The sequence below is a fragment of the Puma concolor genome, chromosome A1, assembly GCF_028749965.1.
Source record: "Puma concolor isolate L17-30 chromosome A1, mPumCon1.1.hap2, whole genome shotgun sequence".
In the NCBI taxonomy this organism is placed as follows: domain Eukaryota; kingdom Metazoa; phylum Chordata; class Mammalia; order Carnivora; family Felidae; genus Puma; species Puma concolor.
In genome coordinates this window covers 194,197,521-194,221,895 of record NC_141667.1, presented here as the reverse complement: position 1 = coordinate 194,221,895, position 24,375 = coordinate 194,197,521, and the positions used below count along the sequence as shown (strand labels likewise).

Genomic DNA, 24,375 nt, shown 5'->3' with positions numbered 1-24,375 from the left:
CATGATCTCACAGTCCGTGAGTTTGAGCCCCGCGTCGGGCTCTGTGCTGACAGCTCAGAGCCTGGAGCCTGCTTCAGATTCTGTGTCTCCCTCTCTCTCTGCCCCTCCCCTGCTCATGCTCTGTCTCTCTCTGTCTCAAAAGTAAATAAAAAACATTAAAAAAAAGTTTAAAAAAAAAAGTATTTATTTTTAAGTAATCTCTACACTCATGTGGGGCTCAAACTTAGCCCTGAGATCAAGGTCACATGCTCTTCCTACTGAGCCTGCCAAGCACCCCAAAAGAACCAACTTGTGGTGGGGGTGATTTTCTCTACTATAAGTATTTTTTAATAATGTGATTTCTGACAGCAGAACAACAGTCACTGCATGGGTATATTATTGAATTATTTTCCTGGTGTTGGTCACTTGGGATATTTCCAATTTTATTTGTTTTTATATATGTAATATGTAATATATATTTCCTAGAGGGGGAATTATCTGTCATTTTAAAGATTATTTCCACTTTAAAAAACATTCTTATTTACTTATTTATTTAAGTAAGCTCTGTGTCCAGTGTAGGGCTTGAACTCAAGACCCCGAGATCGAGGCTCACACACTCTACCTACTGAACCAGCCAGGAGCCCCAAGGTTGTTCCGTTTTTAGCCATCTTCATGCTCATTGTCAAATTGTCCTCCTCAAAAGTTATATGAGTTTACTTGACCATCACCAGTGGATAGAAGTCCTGAAGAGCCAGTATGGGTCTTAGCACTGCACATTTCATTGACAAATTAACCTCCAAAAGGGTACTGTGCTGTTCATTTGAGCATTCACTGTGCACGGCCCCACGGTAGGGCCATGACTGCTTTCGTCAGCACATGTGTAGCCATTGGCTCAAAACATCACTCATTGTGATGCTGGCGATGTGGCCTCCTTAGTGTTCCAAAAGATTGTTTGGTATGACGGCCTCAGTTCAGGGTTTTTCTCTCACCTTTCCTATCATGTTTGGAGTCAGAATTCAAACACTGTACATTTTGAGCTACAGTATGCCTGGCCTATAACTTGGTTCAAGGCATTTATATTTATGTCATTTTTGTCTGCTTATTATACTAACAAGGTGGAAAAAGCTATCCCAGTCCCTCCCACAAGGTAAAATTCTGGGGTTTTTTTTTGTGTGTGTGTGTGTATCTATTACTAGAGTTTTAAAAATAGGTTAGATAAATAACAGTACCTTTAGGATTAAGTACACACAGAGTTTTATGAGATAGTTCATAAAGAATATATTTAAATCCAAACTTAATATAAAATTTTATTTCTTGAGAACTGTGGTGGGAGATAGTGCAAAAGTAGACTATTAACTTTTTTCTTAAGATAACCTGTTATTTATACACAAAAAAGGTATATTAATCCTATTTAAATTACATATTTTTTCAACAAAAGGGATGAAAAGGCCATCTTTTCTTGTGTCTGTTAACCTTTGAGTCAAAATGGTTGGAATTTTGACTCCTCTCAGTTGAAGCTGCCATCTACCATGTCCTTTTCTCAATGACTTTTTATTTAATTTGAAGGGAGGCTTAAAACAGTTCCATTAATGAAAACATTAAAAGATTAAAAACGTGAAATGTTTCAGAGGACAATAATTTTGTTTTTTTATGTGTCTATTGATACAAATTCGAACACTTGGTAGGCTATCAATATCAAGAAAGTCATTTTAAATCGAATAATCTTACCCCAGAGAAGATTATACTCCCTTAGAAAAAAGGATTTTTTACTCATTCTCGTGCTTTTCCTGTAGTTCAATATCACTTGGTAATTTGATTCTGAATTTATGGAAATGGAATATTCCATGAATATTTTCCAAAGTGAATAAAATGTCTAAAATTGTCCTCATTTCAAGCTCTCCCTGACATTTTGGCTGAATAACTGAGCACAGATACTTTTTTTTGCCGTGTCTTCTTATGAACGTTGCCCGAGTGATAGCTTCATATTTCTCTCATCTCATCATTCAGAAGCTATTTATCCATGTTTTTCCACTGCCTCCTTTAAGTCTCCTCCCTGCCCCCCCATCACTGAATGCCTGTTCAGCCCCCACACATTCAGGCGTATTTATTCCCGTAAAGATAGTGACACTTATGGTTTATTCTAAGACTAAATCTGTGTTGCCCAGTGACTAAGGACTTAAGCATGCACACTGCTTCTACGCTTACCCTCCTACCTAACTTGACGACTCAACTTTATTTTTTTCCCTCAGAATTTTCTGTTTTGGCACAGTTCAGTTAACATACCACTGCCAGGCCACTAATTGATTTCTGAAACCTGACATTTGTTTTTTGTTTTCTCCTATCTTCCCTAATGGTACAGCACTACTAAGCAGGAAGGAATGCAAAGAACTAGAAAGTTCAAAGTAATTGAGGATCTGTCCATTCACCCTGTCTGGCGTCATGCCAATGTAGAACCTGGAACATTTGAAAAATATTTATCAAGTTTTAACCCTTTTTACTAAGGTTGATGAACCAGGTTTTCAGCGGTAGCATTTGTGTTAACAGCAAGGCAGCTTGGTTGAACATATTCCTTATAGGTTCAGAATTGCATGGCAAATGTCTCAGAAAAGGATTACTTTCTGATTTCTGTGCTATTGTACAGGGCTAAGCTAGTCATTTTCTGTGAGACTGCCGAGCCAGGCATTTGAGAGAAACCATTACTTAAAAGTGGCAGCCCTATGTTATGAATCCTTATGTCAGAAATGAAATTTAAATAAACGCTACTAGAGTTGAACAAAAAAAGATTGTATTCCACTTTTCTACCAAAAGTGTGTTGTGAACACAACAGTAGCTAGGTTTGTATCTGTATTCATTACGAAAAGTGGAAATGTGAAAAAAATTAACAGGACTTCACAAATATTTTATTAAAAGCTCACCAAATGGCTGGGTTTTGTTTTGTTTTGCTATTGAGAAGGCATTTGTAAATGAAAGCATGTTAAAAAATGGTGTGAGATATACCAACATTTCCAGTAAAATAACTGGATTTTATGGCAGTGAAAACGTAGGTTGAGGTAACAGGCCACTGATGCTCTGATAAAAAAGACAAAAGAAAATGTTTAGAGAGGCTTAGAGGCAAATTAAAATATAAATAGATACCAAATCGTATTGAGCCTAAGTTAAAAAGAGTATGAAAGTTCTCTTAAGGCTTTATCACACTCAGTTTTGATCATGTTATCAGCATTATAACTAAACACCTTTCAATTTTCAATTTTTCAAAAAAGTAATATTAAATCCCGTACCAATTCTGTAATGTTTCTAAGTTATTTAATTACATATCTGGGCTCAATATTAGAGAAAATCAGGACAGCTTTGAAAAGGTGAAGGTGTATACTATGGGACTGTTTGCTTAGAAAAAACTTGCAAAAACACTTATTAAATACTACTTTGGTGACACGAAAGTAGTCGTCAACCATTCTCTGGAAGAAGTGATCACAGCCATAAAAATGAATCATTTATTAGCAAGAAGGAAATGAAAAGGAGAAAAAATATTTTACAGTGTGATTTTGCTTTCTAATAATAAATTCCTCTAATATTTCATGTGTATATTATGTTTTTAATCTACACATTGAAATGAGATCCACACTTCTAGTAGGTACACTCTTTGAACATTTTTCTAAAAACTGATTTTTGTTTGTTTGTTTGTTTGTTTTAAACTGTTATCCCATGAAGTGTGAGTAGGCTATTGTATATGTAAAATTATCTCATGGCATAGTGTGCTGTCAACATATATACATATGTAGTGAAATACCAGGCATTTTTATTGCAGTTTATTGTTCCGGCTTCTCAATAAGTCAGATAAAATCACATACAAGACATTAAGGATTAGGAAAGTGTTTTCCTTAGGTGATTGTTGGCAAAACTTCACCTTCCCATTAGAATATAGTTAATGGATGGTAATATATTTGACTATTACTTTCCTACAAAATTGGATTCCCAGTTTTCAGAGCTGCTGCGTGTCTAATGTTTGTGGCTTCTTTGGTTATCTCTTCGTAGGAAAAGGTGCCACAGTGCTAGGTAAATGTGCTACGTTTTTGTTTGGTAAATATTAAACTGCATTTTTTTGAACATAAAGTGCTAGCAACAACAAGTCAAAGATGTAATCACTATTTAAATACATTTGATCTAGTCAGTCGTTAGTGCTTAAATTAGATTCCATGCTTCTGCTGGAATATTTACAAAAGCGTAAATATTAAAAACTTCAAAATTCCTATGGCCCATCCCCCTCCTCTCCATACACAGATACGAGGTAAAATGTGTATAAACTTCTTCTAACCGTTTAAATACTGTAGGGAAAAACAAGCTTTTATGCAAAGGCTTAAAAAAAAAAATACTTGCCATTACACCTTTTATTTAGGACATTCCGGATTTGCTTTGCTAAATGGACATATTCACTACTAAAGATACACAGAGACAAGGGCTGTTTTTAAATGTGTTTATCACACCGCCCCTAGTTTTCCGCTAAAGAAAAGTACATTTTGTATATTTAAAAATACACACTCATGAAATAAGTCTCTAAAACCCTTGGCGCCCCCACCTATCTGCCTTCTGGGTTTCAGCCTTTGAGTTTCAGGTCCTTGCACAACACCTAAGACGTGCAAAACTCTTTTTCTCCCTAATCCTGGCAGAGAACAGTCCGAGGAGATCTCCCTCCACGTCTCCACCCTAATTCCCTCTCTTCCTAGATTCCACTCGCTTCTCTCCTTTCCTCCGCCCCCGGCTCAGTCAGCCCAATCTGTCAGAGAAGTTGTGTACAAACTGCGCGGCCGCCCTGCGCGCGAAAGCTCGTGGCCCGAGAGGGCGGGTCAACCCGGCAAAGGCGGGGCCCTGGGCGAGCTTCCCTTTTCTCATAGGCTAGCCGCTCCGGCCCGGCCGGGCTCGAGGCTTCGGGATTCGCCGCAACGCTGCCAATCAGGCTGGCTGGACCCGCCCCCCCGGAGTTGGGTAAAATAGAGGCGGGCGTCAAGTGTCAGTAGTCGCGGGGCAGGTACGCGCGCTCGCAGCTCGCTCGCGGAGACCGGCGGTGGCGGGAGTGGGCTCCGGCGAGTGAGAAAGCGCGGCGGGGCGGGGCGGGAGAAAGTGGCCGCCTGGAGGACGTTGGCGTTTACGCGTGGCGGAGCGGAAGAGTTTTGCTTTTCGTGCGCGCCTTCGAAAACCGCGCCTGCTGTTGGCTGAGGGGGTCCGCCCGGAGCCTCCCCTTCTCCGCCCGCGGCCCCGCGCCGAGCTCGCCGGCCCGAGTCAGCGTGGGCGAGGTGGGAAGCGCGCCCGACCCGCGTCCCGCGCCCGGAGTCGCCCCCTTGAGTGCCAATGGCCACGCGGGTGCTGACCATGAGCGCCCGCCTGGGACCCGTACCCCAGCCGCCGGCCCCGCAGGACGAGCCTGTGTTCGCGCAGCTCAAGCCCGTGCTGGGCGCCGCGAACCCGGCCCGCGACGCGGCGCTCTTCCCCGGCGAGGAGCTGAAGCACCCGCACCACCACCCGCAGGCGCAGTCCGCGCCCCCGCAGCCGCCGCAGCCGGCGCCGCCGCCCGCCGCGGGCCCGCGGCTGCCCCCCGAGGAGCTGGTCCAGGTAGGGAGAGCCGCTCCCCTCCCTCCGCCCCCCTCCCGGAGCTCGGGCGTGTCCCGCCGCTGCGACGCGCGGGCGACAGGGGCCGCTCCAGGCTGGGGCGTGCGTCGGGGCGCTCCGGGAGCCGGAGCTGGGTGGGCAGCCCCTCCCCGCCCTGCCGTCCTGGCCTGGGCACTCACAGTCCGCAGGGACAAAGTGGAGGGACCGGAAGAGGGAGGGGTGTCCCAGATGAGTCTCCACAGGCGGGTCGGTGCGAGGAAAGGGTAGAGGGGGACGGGTGCTCACATGCACCTTAGTGTTTCTTAGTTTGGGGGATGAGACCTCGCACCTCACGTCCAACCTTACTTAACTCCCGCCTTTCACCTTAAAGCCCCCCTCCCCCCCGCTCAGTGTCCTGCCCTCCGATGTCCCCCCCACCGTCGTCTCGGGTTAGGTGTAAACGCAAATCGGGGTGCCGGAGAGAGGCGCCTCGGGGTGCTAGTTTCATGTCTCTTGGCTCAGCCTGCTTTAGAGGCGATCTCGGGGCTGCCTTTGGGAACCAAGAGTTAGAAAAGCTAAGGTCGTATTGGAGCGCTTATTTTTCCTTAAAAAGAAAGACCAAAAAAGACCGGGGGTGTTGTTTTCTTCATGTGCGCGTAAATTTCCTCCCGGAGCCGCGTTGAAAGCTGGCAGTTGGCTTTTACACTTGCCCGGCAGCCGAATTAGAGCAACCGCCTGTTTCTTTCGCCCACGCAGGGAGTCATATAGCCCAGAAAAAACTTCCCGGGACTTTTAGCCTGTCCCAAGGAAAAAAAAAAAAAAAATTGGAAACATACCCACATGCAAACAGCTGGAAGAGCTAAAATCAGAAACCACTAACCACCACGGGAGCGAAGTGCACGAAAGGGTTTAGTTCGGTTTATTTCGAGACGCTTCATTTAATAGCCCCTTGGTATATTGCGTATTTGCTGCCCAGCTCCTGCTCCGGGTGGGCTGCGAGCGTCGTCGTGCTGTGAACGGGCAGTGGCATTTGTCAGAGATGTGACTCACATGACTAGAGCGTTAATTTTTATTTTTAAATCGCGTGTATCTGGGAAACCCAGTCTGCATCCGCACCGAATGATACCAAGCCCGATATGAAACGCTTTTGAAATTAAGTAGTAGCATATATATATTTGTGTATGTGTATATATATGTATATAATGCCATAGTTAATAGTTCAGTTGGATGAGCCATTTAATTGGATTTTTTTTTCTCTTAAAATTTACCTTTCAATGTTGAAAGATTAAAATAAAAATGAACTTTGTTATACTAGAATAGAAGATAGCTGTAAAAAGACTGGGTGAGACAAGCTGGATTATGTCCTTAAAAAATCACCACTTGGAACCGGTTTGGTTATTTCAGGTTTGTCACTTTTCTGCTTAAGAGACACCAAGAGGATGAGGGATGATTGAGCTTTTTACAGAGTAGGGGGGAATGTAACATTGGCCCACTGAGGAGGACGTGATAAATGTTTTGCTGATGACTGTGCTAGTGATACAGCAGCCTCTCCCCACCCACGGGCGCCTTAGCACCACTCTACCAAGGGAGTGATTTTCCCCTAGGTAATTAAAGATCTGTTTTAGATAGGGATATGAATAGGAACATTTCATTATCATATTAACCAATTACAGAATCTGCTGATTAAAATCAACATTTAGATCAAATGTTGAAAGTGAAGTTTTGTTCTTTCAGTGGATACGGTGTTTTGCTCAAGACTTCGTATTTAAGTTTCCAGTGACCTATAAATGAGAAAAGGCCCTGAAATAGCCAAGGAGTATGTTTTATATTAGCTATTTTAACAATATCTATCCAAACAAAACAGAACTTTGCAATATTATTTTTAAGGTTGGTTTGCTTAGGTTTTGTTTAAACATACCTATATTAATATAAATATGGCATGAACAGAGTTGAGGTGGTTTGGCAATATTACAATACTGTACTTAAGTTGCAAACTCAATTGTAATGGGGCAGGGAACCCTGCTCGTATGTGAGTTATAAAAAAGTACACTTTATAATTCATTAGAAAGGAACATGTTTTCTGTTTGCCTTTTTTTTTTCCTTGATTTGCCTCTTTCACTTATTGTCCGGGGCTGATTGTGGGAGCGATTTTACCAAATACATGTTGTAGAGAATTTCATGAGGCTTTCCGTAAGCCAGTTCTTACACAACTGACAAACCTGATGTGTTTGTAAGCAACACCAAGGGGTGTGCCCTAGTACTTCTCACAGGTATTGTTGGGATTTTTGGTTAAGTTTGTCCTTACTCGGATGATGAATTAGGTGGATTATGCATGTTTGTATCTCTTCTTTTCTAGACACGATGTGAGATGGAGAAGTATCTGACACCTCAGCTTCCTCCAGTTTCTATAATTCCAGAGCATAAAAAGTATAGACGAGACAGTGCCTCAGTCGTAGACCAGTTCTTCACTGACAGTGAAGGGTTACCTTACAGTATCAACATGAACGTCTTCCTCCCTGACATCACTCACCTGAGAACTGGCCTCTACAAATCCCAGAGACCGTGCGTAACACACATCAAGACAGAACCTGTTACCATTTTCAGCCACCAGAGTGAAACGACCGCCCCTCCTCCGGCCCCGACCCAGGCCCTCCCTGAGTTCACCAGTATATTCAGCTCCCACCAGACCGCAGCTCCAGAGGTGAACAATATTTTCATCAAACAAGAACTTCCTACACCAGATCTTCATCTTTCTGTCCCTCCCCAGCAGGGCCACTTGTACCAGCTACTGAACACCCCGGATCTAGATATGCCCAGTTCTACAAACCAGACAGCAGTAATGGACACTCTTAATGTTTCTATGTCAGCCGCCATGGCAGGCCTTAACACACACACCTCTGCTGTTCCGCAGACTGCGATGAAACAATTCCAGGGCATGCCCCCTTGCACATACACAATGCCAAGTCAGTTTCTTCCACAGCAGGCCACTTACTTTCCCCCATCACCACCAAGCTCAGAACCTGGAAGTCCAGATAGACAAGCAGAGATGCTCCAGAATTTGACCCCACCTCCATCCTATGCTGCTACAATTGCTTCTAAACTGGCAATTCACAATCCAAATTTACCGGCCACCCTGCCAGTTAACTCGCAAAGCATCCAGCCTGTCAGATACAATAGAAGGAGTAACCCTGATTTGGAGAAACGACGCATCCACTACTGCGATTACCCTGGTATGTGACTTTTTTACCTGGTTGAAGCATCAATACGTATGCCTTGTGTGCACCTGTAACCTCAGGTTTTAAATTTACATAAAGTAGTGGTTGACACTGAAAAAATCACCTACTTTGTCCTTTTCCTATCTCAGTCTCTGTACTGTACCCTAGGATGTAACTGTTTGTTGCTTATTTTTACGTATTAAGAAGTGGCTAGGATATTCTGGAAAAAAGTTACTTTGGACTTCTTTATTTTTAATATTAAACAAAATTTTGCATTTTGAGTTAGGCCAGAGTTCCTTTGTTTAAACACCTGAATTGGAATTTCAATTCTAAATTAAGTTCCCTGAAAAGAGATTAAGTTGAGAAAATAAAGCATGGTAATGAAGTGGGGAATGAATAGGCTGCTCTCATGATGGCAGTTTACAGGACTCTACAGAACTGATTTAAGGATGGTTCTGTTAGCATATGAGCGTACGCTTGTTCTTGAATGAGATGTGGCCCAAAACATAAATTGATGATGGTAATGACTTTATCTACACGTTGCTGGCATAAGCTAGTTTATGGTTAATACAGGGTATAATTTATTGACCATGGTACACAATACAGCATGATATACTAAATGAAAAAACAAGAAATGTAGTAGTACAGAAAATTGCAGTCATCTTGGATAATGGTTTAACATTGTCTGCTCTAGAGCCATTAAAAGTTTTTAAATCGCTGAAGTATATGTTACTAGTATAAAGCACCTACTGTAATATAAACAAAAATTTCCCATGTGTAGCTCACTTGATTATCTGCTCTTCCTGTTAAAGTGGTACATAAAGTAAATCACTTTATACCTTTAATAAGGTAACAGGGGAGCACTCTTGAAAACTTCTTTTAAAACTGACGCTTCAAATATCTTCTAGCATGAGAGATTTCTTCTTTAAAGCCAGATTTTAAACACTGAATCATCAAATGTAAAGATTTCAAAAGGATCTCCGAAATGACAAGCTGTTCTTTCTCTCCTTTATTTCAGGCTGCACAAAAGTTTATACAAAGTCTTCTCATTTAAAAGCTCACCTGAGGACTCATACTGGTATGTAATTTTCTTGTTAATTCTGTGAGTTGTGTAAATAGTGTAAGTGGTATTCATCCTTTTAAAAGCCAACACGTGTTTGATCTCTTCTTTCTTCTGTCAACTTTTATTTTTTAATGGCCTACCTTTTCAGCACTGGCTTGGCTCAGAATTCAGTTCCACGAAGAAAAGTCTGGTTCCAGGAAGGCTGATGTTCCCTTAGCAAGGCCTTGCCCTGTCACCTCACGTAGAATTAATTACCTGAAAACGTAAACAATGATGTTTACTAATGGATTTTAAAACTTTAATGGCACTGCTATTCCTGTCTTGAAGGAAAAAAATGTAACTCATTTTCTTTCCTCCATAACAAAGCAGTCCATAAGCTATATAGTTCTGTATAGTTCCCTAAGCTATATTCAATGCTGAAAACTTTTCCATTTAGCACGTGAAGCATAACTGCTTAATACAGTGTCTTTAATTTCACCTTTAACCTTAAGTTTTTGTTTAGCTTGTTTTCTGTGGTTGATGAATGAAAGGTAGGACAGAAACTGCAGAGTATTAAAGCCAGGCAAAGATGGGGTCATGGTTTAAAAGTTCTTCTGCACCCTGTGCCAGCCCATATTTGAGGTATTTGGGACTGTGTCTTTATTCTGGCTTATATTTCATTCTTGTTTAGAATGTGCTCTTAAGCTTAGTCACTTTAATTTTATAAATGTTTGTTTTGTCGGGCCTATACAATCACTTTTAAGTGCTTTTTAATTTTAAAACTGTATTTTAGAACCCATTTTAGGACAAAACTACATGGCATGCTTAAAAAGCTTCCAAATACCCAAAATGTTTTCAAATATATAGGTGATTAACTATTTGTGGTTTTCTGAAAAGGCCAACCCTGAAGGAAAGAACTTATACAAAATGATTGTTATTTTGTTCTCTCAGTAAATTCAGCCTTACCTAAAGTTCAAAGAATAAGTTTGCTAATAAAAGCAATGACCTAGCAAAATGTTTTATTCCATCATTGCTATGGAAACCAAAGTATTCAACAGTTCCTTTGAATGGGTCGTTGGATTAGTGTGAGAGGACTTGAATCTCCCCAGGCTAGATGTTACTATGGAAATTGAGTTTTGATAAATGAAGTAGTTATCTCTAACTGCTGCATTAAAAAGTAAAAGCCTTTGAACAAAGGTCAGTGCTGAGATACAGGACTGGGAGGACTATGGCTGCAGACATTTTGTATGCATGTAAGGAAGTATTACTTGATATCTCAGTGATAAACAGTACTTATTAAAATCTAAATAGTGTTGGCAACAACTGTAGATTCCAGGACTTTCTGAGAAATTGCTTTTAAAGAAAAGACATCTCATGGTGTTTATCAATGAAATGAATGGGTTGTTTTGGCCTGAAGTTTTTAGATATAGACAAGGTGGTTATATAAAAGGGAAGACCCTACATAAGCAGCTCAGGGTAGAAATTATATTTATAGTTCAACAAATAGCCATCAAGCTTATAATAAACTCAGTCTGAAGTTTTCAAATGCAAATGATGGCCAAGAAAACATTCCATATAGAAATATTAAAATAGCCACTTATAGAATAAATATTATATTAGAGAAGGAAACATTGAAAATGAATTTTTATCTGGATTTTGATTCATGGGAAATGGAAATAAATTTGAGACATTTGAACTACTGTTTTTTTCTTCTTTGAAAGTCCTTGAAATGGGAGATAGGAAGGAGGGAATGTGTTTTTCATGAGGTTAAAGTCTCCTAATAAAAGGAGTGCAATTGCATATCATGCTGTAATCAACTGCTTATTGCAGGGATGTAGTCCGAGCGTATCTGAATGGCCTTACAACCCTTGTCAGGGTTTAGTGCTCGGAATGCTTATAGCTGGGATTCTGGAACTTGACCTGCTGGCAAAGAAATTTAATAGCGAGCTGTCTTAACAATGCCCTTACTAATAAAATCAAACTAAAAAAGAGGACCCAGGCCTAGTTAGGGTCCCATGCTCACCTGATCATAAATGCGTGGCCATCGACATCTAATGAATGAGACCATGTAATCCAGTTTAATAAAGTTTTGTTTGATAGTTTCTCAAATGCCTTGGGGAGGGTTTGTAGTAGACTTGTTCATCTGGCTAAACCCGTTCTTGGGTAATCATAGAGCATTGAGGTTGTTTTCTCCTCATTTCTAGTTTCTAGACAATGTCTTTTAAAATTACCTGTGCTCTCTCATTGCATCCTCCCTGCCTTGCTTGTTTTTTAATGAATGTATCTGAAGCCAGAAAATTCTTGTTTTGTTTTTTTCTTCTTCCTTTTAAGGCCCTCGTCTTTCTGTCTTTCTTTCTTCTTTCTTTCTTTCTTTCTTTCTTTCTTTCTTTCTTTCTTTCTTTCTTTCTTTCTTTTCTCTTTCTTTCTTTCTTTCTTTCTTTCTTTCTTTCTTTCTTTCTTTCTTTCTTTCTTTTCTCTTTCTTTCTTTCCTTCCTTCCTTCCTTCCTTCCTTCCTTCCTTCCTTCCTTCCTTCGTCTTTCCTTCCTTCCTTCCTTCCTTCCTTCCTTCCTTCCTTCCTTCCTTCCTTCCTTTCTTTTCTCTTTTCTTTTTAGTGTTTATATATTTTTGAGAGAGAGACAGAGTGCAAGCTGGGGAGGGGCAGAGGGAGAGGGAGACACAGAAGCCAAAACAGGCTCCTTGCTCTGAGCTGACAGCACAGAGCCCAACATGGGGCTCGAACTCACAAAATGTGAGATCATGACCTGAGCCAAAGTCATATGCTCAACCAACTGAGCCACCCAGGCGCCCCAAGGCCCGGGTATTTCTAAATAACTTATTTTATATAATACCTTTGTGGGTTTTTTTTTGTTACACGCCCCCTGCTGCACCCCCCTCCCGACCCTGCCCTGGACAATTTCTTAGGAGATTTTTAAAATAGTCTATATGGGATAGATCTGGTATTTGATATAAAAATTACTTTTTAAATGATTGCCATTTTGCAGGCAGAATGTGAAAAGCACCATAGCATTTCTTTGGAATATAATTGTAATTGCTTTAAAATGTCAAGTTACCTTATGTTGTAAAAATGATTTAAGCAATTAAAACAAACTACATCTGAGTTCTATTTAATTACTTATTCTGGATTTTTAGACAGTAAATGCTTCTTAACTTGCAAATTGAACATAAGGAAATGGTCTTTGCAAATCAAGACCTTTTTTATTTTTTTATTTTTTTTAATGTTTATTTTTGAGAGAGAGAGAGACAGACAGAGAACCAGAAGGGAAAAGGTAGAGACAGACACAGAATTCGAAGTGGGCTCCAGGCCCCAAGCTGACAGCAGAGAGCCTGACATGGGGCTTGAACTCACAAACTGCAAGATCATGACCCGAGCCAAAGTCAGACGCTATACTGACTGAGCCACCCAGGTGCCCCCAAACAAGACCTTTTTTAAAAAATTCAGGATGAAAGTAGAAGTTACCCACAGCATTCAAGTTTTTCTGAGTTCACATACTTTGATTTCTGTATTCATAAAGAATATGTGAGTAATACAGAGGTGCATCTTTGCATGGTTACACAGTACCTGAAATGTACTTGCCTGTATTCTAGGGACTAGTTCTGTTTCACTTAAAAACATGTTATATGTACATATAACATACTTCCAGGTCTATAGAGGTACCCCTTATGGGGTTTGTGTTACTTGTAATGCATGTGTATTATATGGTGCCTCTGGTTCGAAATAATTATGGCTGCTTCTAGGCAAGTGTCAAGTGGTATATTGTACTTTTTAAAAGCATTTAAATGTGGGCATTCTACTGAAATTTGTATATGCCTTTTGATGTATACATACATCAAGGGGCTATACCCATTGCCATCATTTAAAAGTTGCTCCTGACACCACCTTTTAAAGAAAAGATTCACATATCACTTTGCCCTTACAAATCAGCATGATTGTTTAACTGACTCTTGAATCAAATAGAATAATCTGTAACCAGCAGGATAGTTGTTTCTGCTCATATACTTTGCTATCTTTAATTTCATAATGAAGATTTAAAGTAATTCTGAGCACAGGCTTGGGGCCAAAAAAGGTAAAATGTATAGGAAAAAAAAGGCTGTAGGTACAAAGAAAAATTTGCAAGAAATTGAAAAATTTTCTGGTGACTGCTACTGGTTTATTGATATGCCTATAAATATTGCTTTTACATCGAGTTTGGAAATTTCTTTGAAAATGGTGTTTATGGTTTAGTAAAAAGTGCTATTCTCCAAAGAAAAAAGTTCTGAAAAATTGTGAACTCAATACAGATGTTTGAAATCCTAGTGGCTTTTAGTCACATGTGTGGATATGTTCTGAACCCTAACGAATATGCTGCAGTGGTTGGGAAATTAGGGTATGGTAACATTTTTTAGATCATTTATCAGTCTCAGCTATCTGGAACAGGACAGAAAATGAGCAGTTGTACAGAGAAAGTCTTTGAGCAGCACCCAGGCTTGGCTCAGGTATCCCTTAGACCGAGACTGTATACATAGGCCTTTTCGTGGGCACCAAATCTCAGAACGGCTTGCCAAGAGTCGACAAGAAAAGGACAATTGGAAGCACCCCCACAAAAGAAAATGGAAACCTACAATAACATAGGAACACAAACTGGGCTCAGTGAAGCATGGTACTGTCCGTACTGCATTTTACAGTGGGCTGTGTTTGGGGTGCTTTGTTTAATTAAGAAAGAATTCCACAGTAAGTTTTGGAAAGATTTTTAGCCCAAGCCTCATTTTAAGGGGGTAATCCCTATGTTGTGCCTTACATGCTTGTGTGGAACACTTTATTTCCTAATGACATTTATGTTAAGGTGTTACTGTGTATACTTTAAAGCTATAATCTCTGCCCGAGATGATTTTAGTTTCAGTTTAGGTACTAAAAAGCCCTGATGTAAAACTTTAATTTTCTATCTAGGTCTTTATTCTACACTTATTATCTATTTAATGTATTAGGTATAGATTTGCATCTAAAAATATCGACAAGGTTGACAATAATTTTCATTTGTGGTATTTTGCGACTAAAAGAAACATTCAAAGTGTTCCAAACACGAGTTACTCCCTTTTTGTGGAATTGTGGAAGGGAGTGAAAGGCTTTAAAAAACATATAGGAACAATTTCACTTCCTTAGAAAATTATTTAGAGCTAAAATCAGCACTAAGTCTCTCTCCCTCTTCCTGTAGGTAGCTAGTTAGATCCGATAGATGGCCTTAATTGACATCATACAGTTTGGATCTAGAGATCAGTACGTTGGTGTGTAACCTGGTAACCTGTGTTGTTAGAGGTGGAAAAGTTGTGCAGGATGAAATTATTTAGTATCCAATGGATTTTTTGAGTCTGTATTTGAAAAATATGCAGGAAAATATGCAGGAAAAAGTGTCACATTTAGCTTGTGTCAGATGTTACTAGTTAAAATTCTTAAATTATTTTTATTTGCAGCTTTGAGATTTATTTTCTATATTGATGATTTCAAGCTTATATAAGAAAAGTAGTGGCTTAAGAGGCTTTCTAGTTTAGACCCCTGGAAAGGTATTTATGAGTGTGAAAGCTTAGAAACAATTTCTTTTTAATGACTCACTGGGAAGATTAAACTTTGCTTCTAGGACTTGTTCTTTCATCTGAAAAACATTTACATAGGAAATTGATTAAGCATTGTTTTGAGATGATAAAGCTTATCGAAGGTTAAGAAGTAAAATTTGATTAAGCAAACATTTTGACTGATCTTGTGGAGAATCCAAAGAGAATCTTTTCTTCCCTTTTGTTCTTATAAACTAGTGGGAGGAGATAGTTCATAAGCAGGTTAAATGGAATTGCTGAAGCTGAGATAGAAATAATCAGCTGTGAAGGTAGAATGTGATTTTTTTTTTTAAGTAATAATTTAATCATCCAAGATTTTTACACCAGTAGATATTTTTAGTTCTATAGAATGTAGTAGCTGTTTACTTGATGACCTACATTTTTTTCTGGTGGAAGATTAGAAACAAAGTATTGTCCTACTTTAGTAAAAGTATCACTGTAGCAGCATTCCTATTCTGTCAGCTTGTATTATTTATATTCAAGGATCTTTAACTCTGATTAGGGGGAGTTAAACTCTTTTAGAAGAAGTATATCTCAGGTAACTTCCATTAAAAAATATCTAGGCAGCAGAATGTTTCTTTTTGACTGCTTTATAAATAAAAACCTTTAAGAGCTGGGAGAATTCTTAAGGTAACCATAGTGCCAACTAGAGAAGAGAATATCTAGTACTCCTTCGGTGCTAGAAAAATGAAAATACAGAAGTTTTCTATTTTGGTTGAAAAAGAAAAGGTAAACCCTTTTCACAGGTTTTTTAAAAATTCAGTTTGGGTTCTTATTACAAGAAAGTGAATCTGAGTGTTGTCTTTTTATCAAACTCAAGAACTGGTATTTCATTAACACTATTAATGAGGAAGGATTTTTCCATTGTTTTTGTCAGGAACCCTTAGGAGAAGTGGCAGAAACTTAGGAGCCCAGAGATTTCACTCAGTAAGGAGATAGACTGCAAATGTATCCCCATCCTGTCCCCCTTTGGGTTTGGCAGGTCACTGTTCTTTGGCCCCAGTAGTCCCTTTGCTGTTTGACCAGCAGTAGGAGCTTCACAACTGCTTAGTTTTTCATCAAATCTAGTCCAATTCTGTCAAAGAAAACTTGTTTATGTAGAGTTTGTATATTCTTCTATACTTTATGTGATGGATAATAAATGGACCCTGTGCTTAGTGGATTCTGAACATGTCCTGCCTAAAAGCATGGTTCTCACCTAGGCATACATTTAGTGAGATTGTCCTCAGCGGTTCTAGGCAGAACAGAACCAGGAAAAGCCCTGCTCAAAGTAGAGGGGAAAGAGACAATCTGGTAGACTCACACCAGATCCTCTCCTGTCTCTTATGCCTTCCCTCCTTTTTGTTAATGGAAATATCAGAGTTGGTCAGACTTGGGCCCGACGTGATTGTTCCAAAGATGCCTATGAGAAGTGTGGCATTCCAGCAGGAATAGAAGATCCTCTCTGCCCTAGAGGAACTTCCAAAGCTAGTTTAGGAGGCAAAACACAGCTGTTTGAACCCTCTTACACAGATATATGTATAAGTGCAAATGAGGCATTCAAAACAAATGTAAGTGGTGATGGGGATAGATAGAAGTGGAATGATCTCTCCTGGACTGTTCAGAGGTTTTCTGGAAGGGTTAAGATGAATCAGATTATAAGGAAAGGGGTAAATGTGTGAACTGACCGCAAATTGACTGGCAGGGAGAAGGGAATTTCTTAATTTTAATATCCTTTAATCAGTTTCCTAAAAGTGGATAGATTATTGACAGGGATACTATATCTAGTAAATACTAGATGCATTTTGCAAACACAAATAATACTAATCTCTGAAGTGAACTGTTTACCCTTCTGTTCCAAGTGTAGGAGATGTGCTACAGTGAGCTTTAATAAAAAGATTTTTTAAATGGAAAATTACTGGCAAAGATATATGAAAACATGAATTAATGAGCCCAAATCATCCTACCTTATCTTTTTTAGATATTGAATATTTTCCCCATGAATTTAATATTGTGATTGTTTCCTCTTTTTTGAATAATTTTTTTAATGTTTGTTTATTTTTGAGAGAGAGAGAAAGAGAGAGACAGACAGAGTGTGAGCAAGGGAGGGGCAGAGAGAGAGGGGGTGACACAGAATCTGAAGCAGGCTCTGGGCTCCAAGCTGTCAGCACAGAGCCCGATGCGGGGCTCAAACTCACAAACTGTGAGATCGTGACCTGAGCTGAAGGCCGCTTAACCAACTGAGCCACCCAGGAGCCCGTTTCCTCCTTTTTAACTTGTATTAGAATATATATAGACTGTTTCAGACTAAATTCTTTAAGTGTCTAAAAATATTAAGTTGCATAAAAACATTTTCCTTCTGAAATAGGAGCTGATTTGAACTTTTAAGAACTACATTCTAAGAATTAAGATTAAGAAAAAAGATTAAATACAGACTATTGAAATAATTTATTCCACTTTGCATTGTTTTGTTTCTCAGAATGGGAAATGGATTTTAAGTTCTTTGAGTTCAGAAAAACTGTTCTTTGAGTTCAAAAAACTGTTTTTGTTTTTGTTTTTAACAGGAGAAAATCAAAAGATTAAGTCCTATTTGTTTTTTTCAAGTCATTTAGTACAAGCTACACTCTCATTTACTAAACATTGATTTTAATCCTGATGGGTTTTAGTCTCTATCAGATAATAGTTGATAGATAGAATTATTTTTAGTTACCAGGAAGGAGACCAGATGTGCAAATTTGCTGTAACAAACTTTTTTTTAAACATTTTATTTATTTTTGAGACAGGGAGAGACAGAGCATGAACAGGAGAGGGTCAGAGAGAGGGAGACCCAGAATCCGAAACAGGCGCCAGGCTCTGAGCTGGCAGCACAGAGCCTGACACGGGGCTCGAACTCCGGGACCGTGAGATCATGACCTGAGCCGAAGTCGGGCGCTTAACCGACTGAGCCACCCAGGTGCCCCACTGTAACAAACTTTTTAAAAAGTTACCTAAAGTAGCCATTCTGAGAAATATTTCCATTTGTGATATATTTCTTTTGTTAGAGTCGGTGTGGAACATTCTAGGGAAAGGCCTTGGTATGAATCTATTGAATATGTTCAGCAGAGCAGAGAAACCTCCCATTCTGTTGTGGCAGGTTCCAAAGTCCTATTTTATCTGTTTATCAGAGGAAAAAAAATAAGATTTTTTTTTTAGTCCATCGCTGAAGATTTCAAATACGCTGTAAACATGTTCTGCGAACCCCTTGAAATTTGTTTAGCCTGGGGTAAAGGGAAACCATCATTAGGTGATATTTGGGCATTGTCAGAACAGTTTGTGAGACCCCCACTGATCCTGAAAGGTGGGCCTCCACTGAGGGCTGGCTCAGCCAGAGTATGCCTTGTGCTCACCTTCTGCAGCTGAAGGCCTGCTCTGAGTCCATTAAGCCATTCCTTGACTGACCTTCTCAAGTGGCTCTAGAATCTTTAAATAAATTTGAACAATATGTATTCCTTAAATTGTTCGTTTAGAGTGTATTGGTGTTTATTCCTGGAGGATTTAAGTAGGACAGTAAGGAAAAGAGGTAGGCCCAGATTCCTAATCTGGAACGCATTGTGTCACTTCTTACCTCATGGAGTTATTGTGACGATTGAGTGACATAATGAGAAATACCCGACTCTGGAGTTTGCACTCAAGTGGTGTTTGTGCCCGTTCCCTACTTTTACTGGTCATGCTTTTGCTTAACATTTTTATGAAATATATTGATTGGCTTCATCAGTCCAGATGATAGAGTATGCATGTTTAACTTGAACAATTTTTAAGAAGTTTAGGGATTCCTAGCAAAACACTCCTAGGTAATTTTAAAATAGCATGAGAAGATAACTGTTTTTGAGATAAAGTTGAAGCTTGTTTTCCATGCTGTTCAAACTTGTCACTTTTTTCTTTTTGCCTTTGGAAAGTTTCACATTAGCAGCATGACAACTTAAAAATACAGTTGATGTTGAAAGAGCTTAACTAAATATTTTAAATTGGTGGTATTGGAAAGAGATTCTGTAAAAATCCAATTAAACCTTTGAAAGCTCTATCCTGTTGAAATAACTTAAAGGAAGTCAGTTTGGTTTCCCAGAAGTACTGTGCATAGTGTTTCTGGCTGAGGAAGAAAGGCCCGCATCTACTATTTGGCCAGAAATTGGGTACCAGCTTCCTCTATGATGTTTGACTTGAGCAGTGTTGACATTTGAACAAATCCCATAGAAACTGCCCCAAGTGGGGAATAGTTGTTCTTGCTTTTAGAGTAAAGACTTGGCCCCATAACTAATGTCCCAGACACTGGTAGTATTCTTGGCTGAATAATCTATAGATGTGCATACATTGAGAGCAAAACCCCAAATGTTTTAGGAACCTTAATGGCTACCGTTTTTCAACCAATCAGTAAAGTAAACTTTAAAAAATATTGGTGCAGTTTATTGCTTCATAGCCAATAAAAATAGTGAACAAAAAGAGTCTAGTGTCCCTTGTTTCTTAAATAAACTCTGAAAATTTAGTTCTCTTGCGATTTAATTATTAAATGCAAAAGACTAGAATGATTTCTTTTAAAATTAGGGCACTTTAGGAATTTTTTTCCTTGCCTCAGACATCAGAAATAGCTTTCTCTTTCCATTAAGTGACAGTGAAGTATTTCACCAACATGTTTGTTTTTGTGATTTATTTTTCAAGAGGAACAAAAATAAACGCTTGTGCAAAAAGTTATTTTTTACTGTTTGATTTACATCTACAAGAGTGATAGCTAGATTTACTCCTAGTATTGAGACATTTGTGTTTCATACAGGATACATGTGAATATAAGTTGAGAGGAAAGTGGTTTATTATGTTACTTAAAAGGTTGGAGTGTATCAGATTAAGTTCTTAGAATTTATAATGAGAAAAAACTGTAGGAATTGAGACTTGTATTTTTTAAATGGATGTAAACAAAACAGGGAGTTCAACTAAGTATTTGTGTCCTGGTTCAGAGGAGAGGGGAGAGGAAAGGAGGGTTGGGGATGTCTGCCATAGGAGTTGAAAGAAAAATCTCCTGTGAAGTAATAGGTACGAATTTCAAAGGACTATTCTGGCCCTTCCTTTCTGCTTTGTCTTTAGGATTTTGTTTGAGTCAGAGTAGTTATCATGACAGCAAAAATATATTAACCACAAGCTGTGGAAATCTCGGTTGATGTGGACAATGTCTTTTAAAATTTGGACTCAGTTGAGTAATCTTACAGCTTCCTGAATGTGATACTGCTAAATCAAGACAGAAAGGTTGTTGGGCTTCATTGTGGTACTAAGGTGACTCTGAGGTTCTTCCCTTTCACAAGAAAAACATGTTTTAAGGAATTGAGGAGTTTGACCATTCAGTTTTAGAAGGTATCCATATAAAACTGAGCAGTAAGGGGGGCCTGGGTGGCTCAATCAGTTAAGTGTCCGGCTTCGGCTCAGGTCATGATCTCACAGTCATGTTGACAGCTGACAGCTCAGAGCCTGGAGCCTGCTTCAGATTCTGTATTTCCCCCTCTCTCTCTGCCCCTCCCCTGCTCTCTCTCTCTCTCTCTCGCTCTCTCTCAAAAATAAATAAACATTAAAAAGAAAAACTGAGCAGTAAGCCAACAGTAGTACTTTAATAAGCAAACGTGTATGTCACAAACTCTCATCTTAAACGAGCAAATTCCTAGAAAATTCTAACAAAATGAAACATAAATATAGGAACTTACTAGTTAATGCTCAGTGAAACATTTTTAGGTTTTGGGGATTTATTTAGGGAAATACATGATCTTAGTTAAATAAGGTTAATTGATTCTTACACTGGGAGTTGAGACTACATTATCAATGTTAAGTGGATTTGAAAGATTAACAACAAGCACACTTCAGACAACTTTAAGAATATTACAGAGGGATTGTGGCTTATGTATCAGTTTACTAAAATAAAGAGTGCTGTGAAAGAATAGGTAGATTGAATGATTAGAGACTTTTAAAATACTATCATGCATGTAAGCTCCGTGAGGCCAGGCATTTTTGTTTTGTTGACCATTGTAACCCAAACACTCGGGACAGTGCCCGGCATATAACAGACACTGGGCAGATATGTGCATTTTTCAGCGAATGTCAGAATTACTACAGTTTCATGATTCTTCACCAAAGGGAAGTTATCAGTATCAGGCTTTCTGATCTGGTTGAAGAATTTATTAAATATCAAATGCATAAAGCTTCAACACCATTCGACTTCAGGGTTATTTTACTAGCTTTGTTTTGCTTTCATCTGACAAAAACAGGAAGACCGTGAATGCGTGTGTGCTAGAGTGAGTTTCCAAGAGTGAGTGCCCATTAGCAGCCCATTTTGGAGGCCCCGTGTTCAAAGGAGCTGACTAGTTTATGTGAAGTTCATTCGGGGCTAATTTAGAAACATTTAGGTTCACAGTTGTACATTTAGTTCCTCATATGGCTGATTTGAGGAGCTTTGAAATTTATTCCTCCCTCGGCCCATCTTACAGCTATTAGTCCTGTACAAATTTAATTTGAGTTTGTTGGTGTAGAAACTGTAATCGCACAGCAAAGATACAGCCCCCCCAGCTCATCTCGTCATCGCGTGGCTTTGCATGTGCGGGCACAGTACATACCGGTGAGCACCCACTCATCTTGCACGTGTAGAGTCGCCATTTTGCCATCCCACAGAGGTACTGCAGACACTTCCTTCCTAGCAAACAGGGACTCGCCTCACTCGAGGCCTTGAGGAAGTTTAGGTCGTGATGGAACTCATGAACTTCCCGACTGGACCACGATTCTTAAAAGCAGTTCCTTCTCTACGATTCCTTGTCTACGATGTTTGTCTTGCAAGCAGGCCGCCTCACCTCCTCTTGGTCCCCTGTCACAGGTGAAAAGCCGTACAAGTGCACCTGGGAGGGCTGTGACTGGAGGTTCGCGCGCTCGGACGAGCTGACCCGCCACTACCGGAAGCACACCGGGGCCAAGCCGTTCCAGTGCGGGGTGTGCAACCGCAGCTTCTCGCGCTCCGACCACCTGGCCCTGCACATGAAGAGGCACCAGAACTGAGCCCCGCCGCGGCCCGCCGTGCCTATGCAATTCACACTGACGCTGTGCAGTTCATTTGGCAAAGTTTTAAACGACAAACCTAACTACGTATATAAAAAGAAAAAGAAAACAAAAAACTGGAAATGTATATTTTGTATATTTGACGAAACAGGGAATACATTGTATGAATACCAAAGTGTTTGGTCCTTTTAGGAATCTGGAATGCTTGCTGTAATGTATATGGCTTTACTCAAGCAGATCTCATCTCATGACAGGCAGCCACATCTCAGCGTGGGCAGGGGGGTGGGGGTTGCAGGGTGTGTTTGCAGTGTTTTTACCTAAGCACCATCATTTAATGTGACAGTGTTTAGTAAACAAGTCGGTTGGCAGGCACAGGAAGAAGGCTGGGTTGTATGTCAAGATTTTACTTGACATCGAGTAGGGTTTTTTTTCAATATTAGGTAATTCCTTAGAGGTGCGCACCCCAGCGTACCTGGCGATTCACAAATAGCCATTGAACAAATGTGGGTTTTTTTGTTTTTATATGAGTTGCCTCTATTTGCTATCCGAAATTTTGTAAATATGCAAATCAGCTTTGTAGGTTTATTACAAGTTTTCTAAGATTCTTTTGGGGGAAAATCATAAATAAATCTGTTTGAAAATAAACCATGAATACATTTACAGTTAGAATTTGTGGTAAGTTACCTCTTGAAACCTTACCAAATTCATTTCTTTCGGAGGAAGAAATAATCATTCAAATAAACTTAAAGCAGATTCCATGCACTGATTAAAATAGGGTTGTTTATTTTAAATATGAAAGACATTTTATATGAATTGTGAACTCAAGAGCGCAAAGATACGATACACAAAAGTCAAACCTCTTAAAATAAGCTAAACACAGTATCGTTTTAGAAAAAGAAGGACTTATGTAGCTCTCACATGGCGTTGTTGGATTTACGATACAGTTTTCATATCCTGAGATGTTTGCTCGTGCAGTACTGTGGTTAAATGCCAATTTATGTGGATTTTGCATGTAATATACAGTGAGACACAGTAATTTTACCTAAATTACAGTGCAGTTTAGTTATTAATCATTGTTAATACTGACTCAGTGTCTGCCTTTAATTATAAGTGACATGTAGAAAACTTAAGGAAACAAGTGCTACATATATGCAATGTAATAGAAATGTGATGCTGATGCTGTTAACCAAAGGGCAGAATAAATAAGCAAAATGCCAAAAGGGGTCTTAATTGAAATGAGAATTTAATTTTGTTTTTAAAATATTGTTTATCTTTATTTATTTTGTGGTAATATAGTAAGTTTTTTTAGAAAATTTTCATAACTTGATAAATTATAGTTTTGTTTGTTAGAAGAGTTGCTCTTAAAACGTGTAAATAGATGACAAACGGTGTAAATATTTTGTAAGGCTTCAAAATGTTTATACGTGGAAACATGCCTACATAAAAAGCATAAATTGGTTGCTGTTTTGCTTCTTTTCCCCTCTTATTTTTGTATTGTGGTCATTTCCTATGCAAATAACGGAGCAAACAGCTGTATAGTTGTAGAATTTTTTGAGAGAATGAGATGTTTATATATTAACGACAATTTTTTTTTGGAAAATAAAAAGTGCCTAAAAGATTCATGTCGTGCCTTCCTTCTTCACCCATAATAGCAAAAAAAGCAGATTCCATTCCCAAAACTATTGAAAAGGCTCTGTCTTATCAGGGCAATAAAATACCAATAAAAACCCGATTCCCACATTGAGCCAAAGCTACCTTTGTTTAAGACAAAAGAAACGGATTTGTTTTAAAAGTATGATTACAAGTGTGAAGGGAGATAAGGTTCGTGAATGCTGATTTTTTTTTGGTCACTACACAGACACATACTGCATTAATCTCAAGATCAGTAGCTGAAAACTGTAGAGGTAACTTGCATTTGCT

General features: G+C 39.3%; 1 protein-coding gene across 2 annotated transcripts; it reads left to right on the top strand.

The window, feature by feature from the left end:
* Positions 1-991: 991 nt before the first annotated feature.
* Positions 992-24,075, top strand: KLF5 (KLF transcription factor 5). Of its 2 annotated transcripts, none has more exons than XM_086710607.1 (4): positions 992-1,126; positions 7,916-8,789; positions 9,793-9,852; positions 22,277-24,075. In XM_086710607.1, exons 2-4 carry the CDS (start codon positions 7,928-7,930, stop codon positions 22,453-22,455), a joined length of 1,101 nt encoding a protein of 366 aa, XP_086566733.1. In that variant the 5' UTR covers positions 992-1,126; positions 7,916-7,927; the 3' UTR covers positions 22,456-24,075. The 2 variants fall into 2 exon arrangements, with proteins under 2 accessions (XP_086566733.1, XP_025780558.1); XM_025924773.2 differs by lacking the exon at positions 992-1,126 and adding an exon at positions 5,176-5,583.
* The last annotated feature ends 300 nt before the right edge of the window (positions 24,076-24,375 follow it).

Excerpts from the sequence above, each read along its gene's own strand:
- KLF5 (XM_025924773.2), top strand. The coding sequence starts at position 5,323 with ATGGCCACGCGGGTGCTGACCATGAGCGCCCGCCTGGGACCCGTACCC. Across the intron at positions 5,584-7,915 it reads CCCCCGAGGAGCTGGTCCAG|ACACGATGTGAGATGGAGAA; the intron begins GTAGGGAGAGCC and ends CTTCTTTTCTAG. Across the intron at positions 8,790-9,792 it reads CCACTACTGCGATTACCCTG|GCTGCACAAAAGTTTATACA; the intron begins GTATGTGACTTT and ends CCTTTATTTCAG.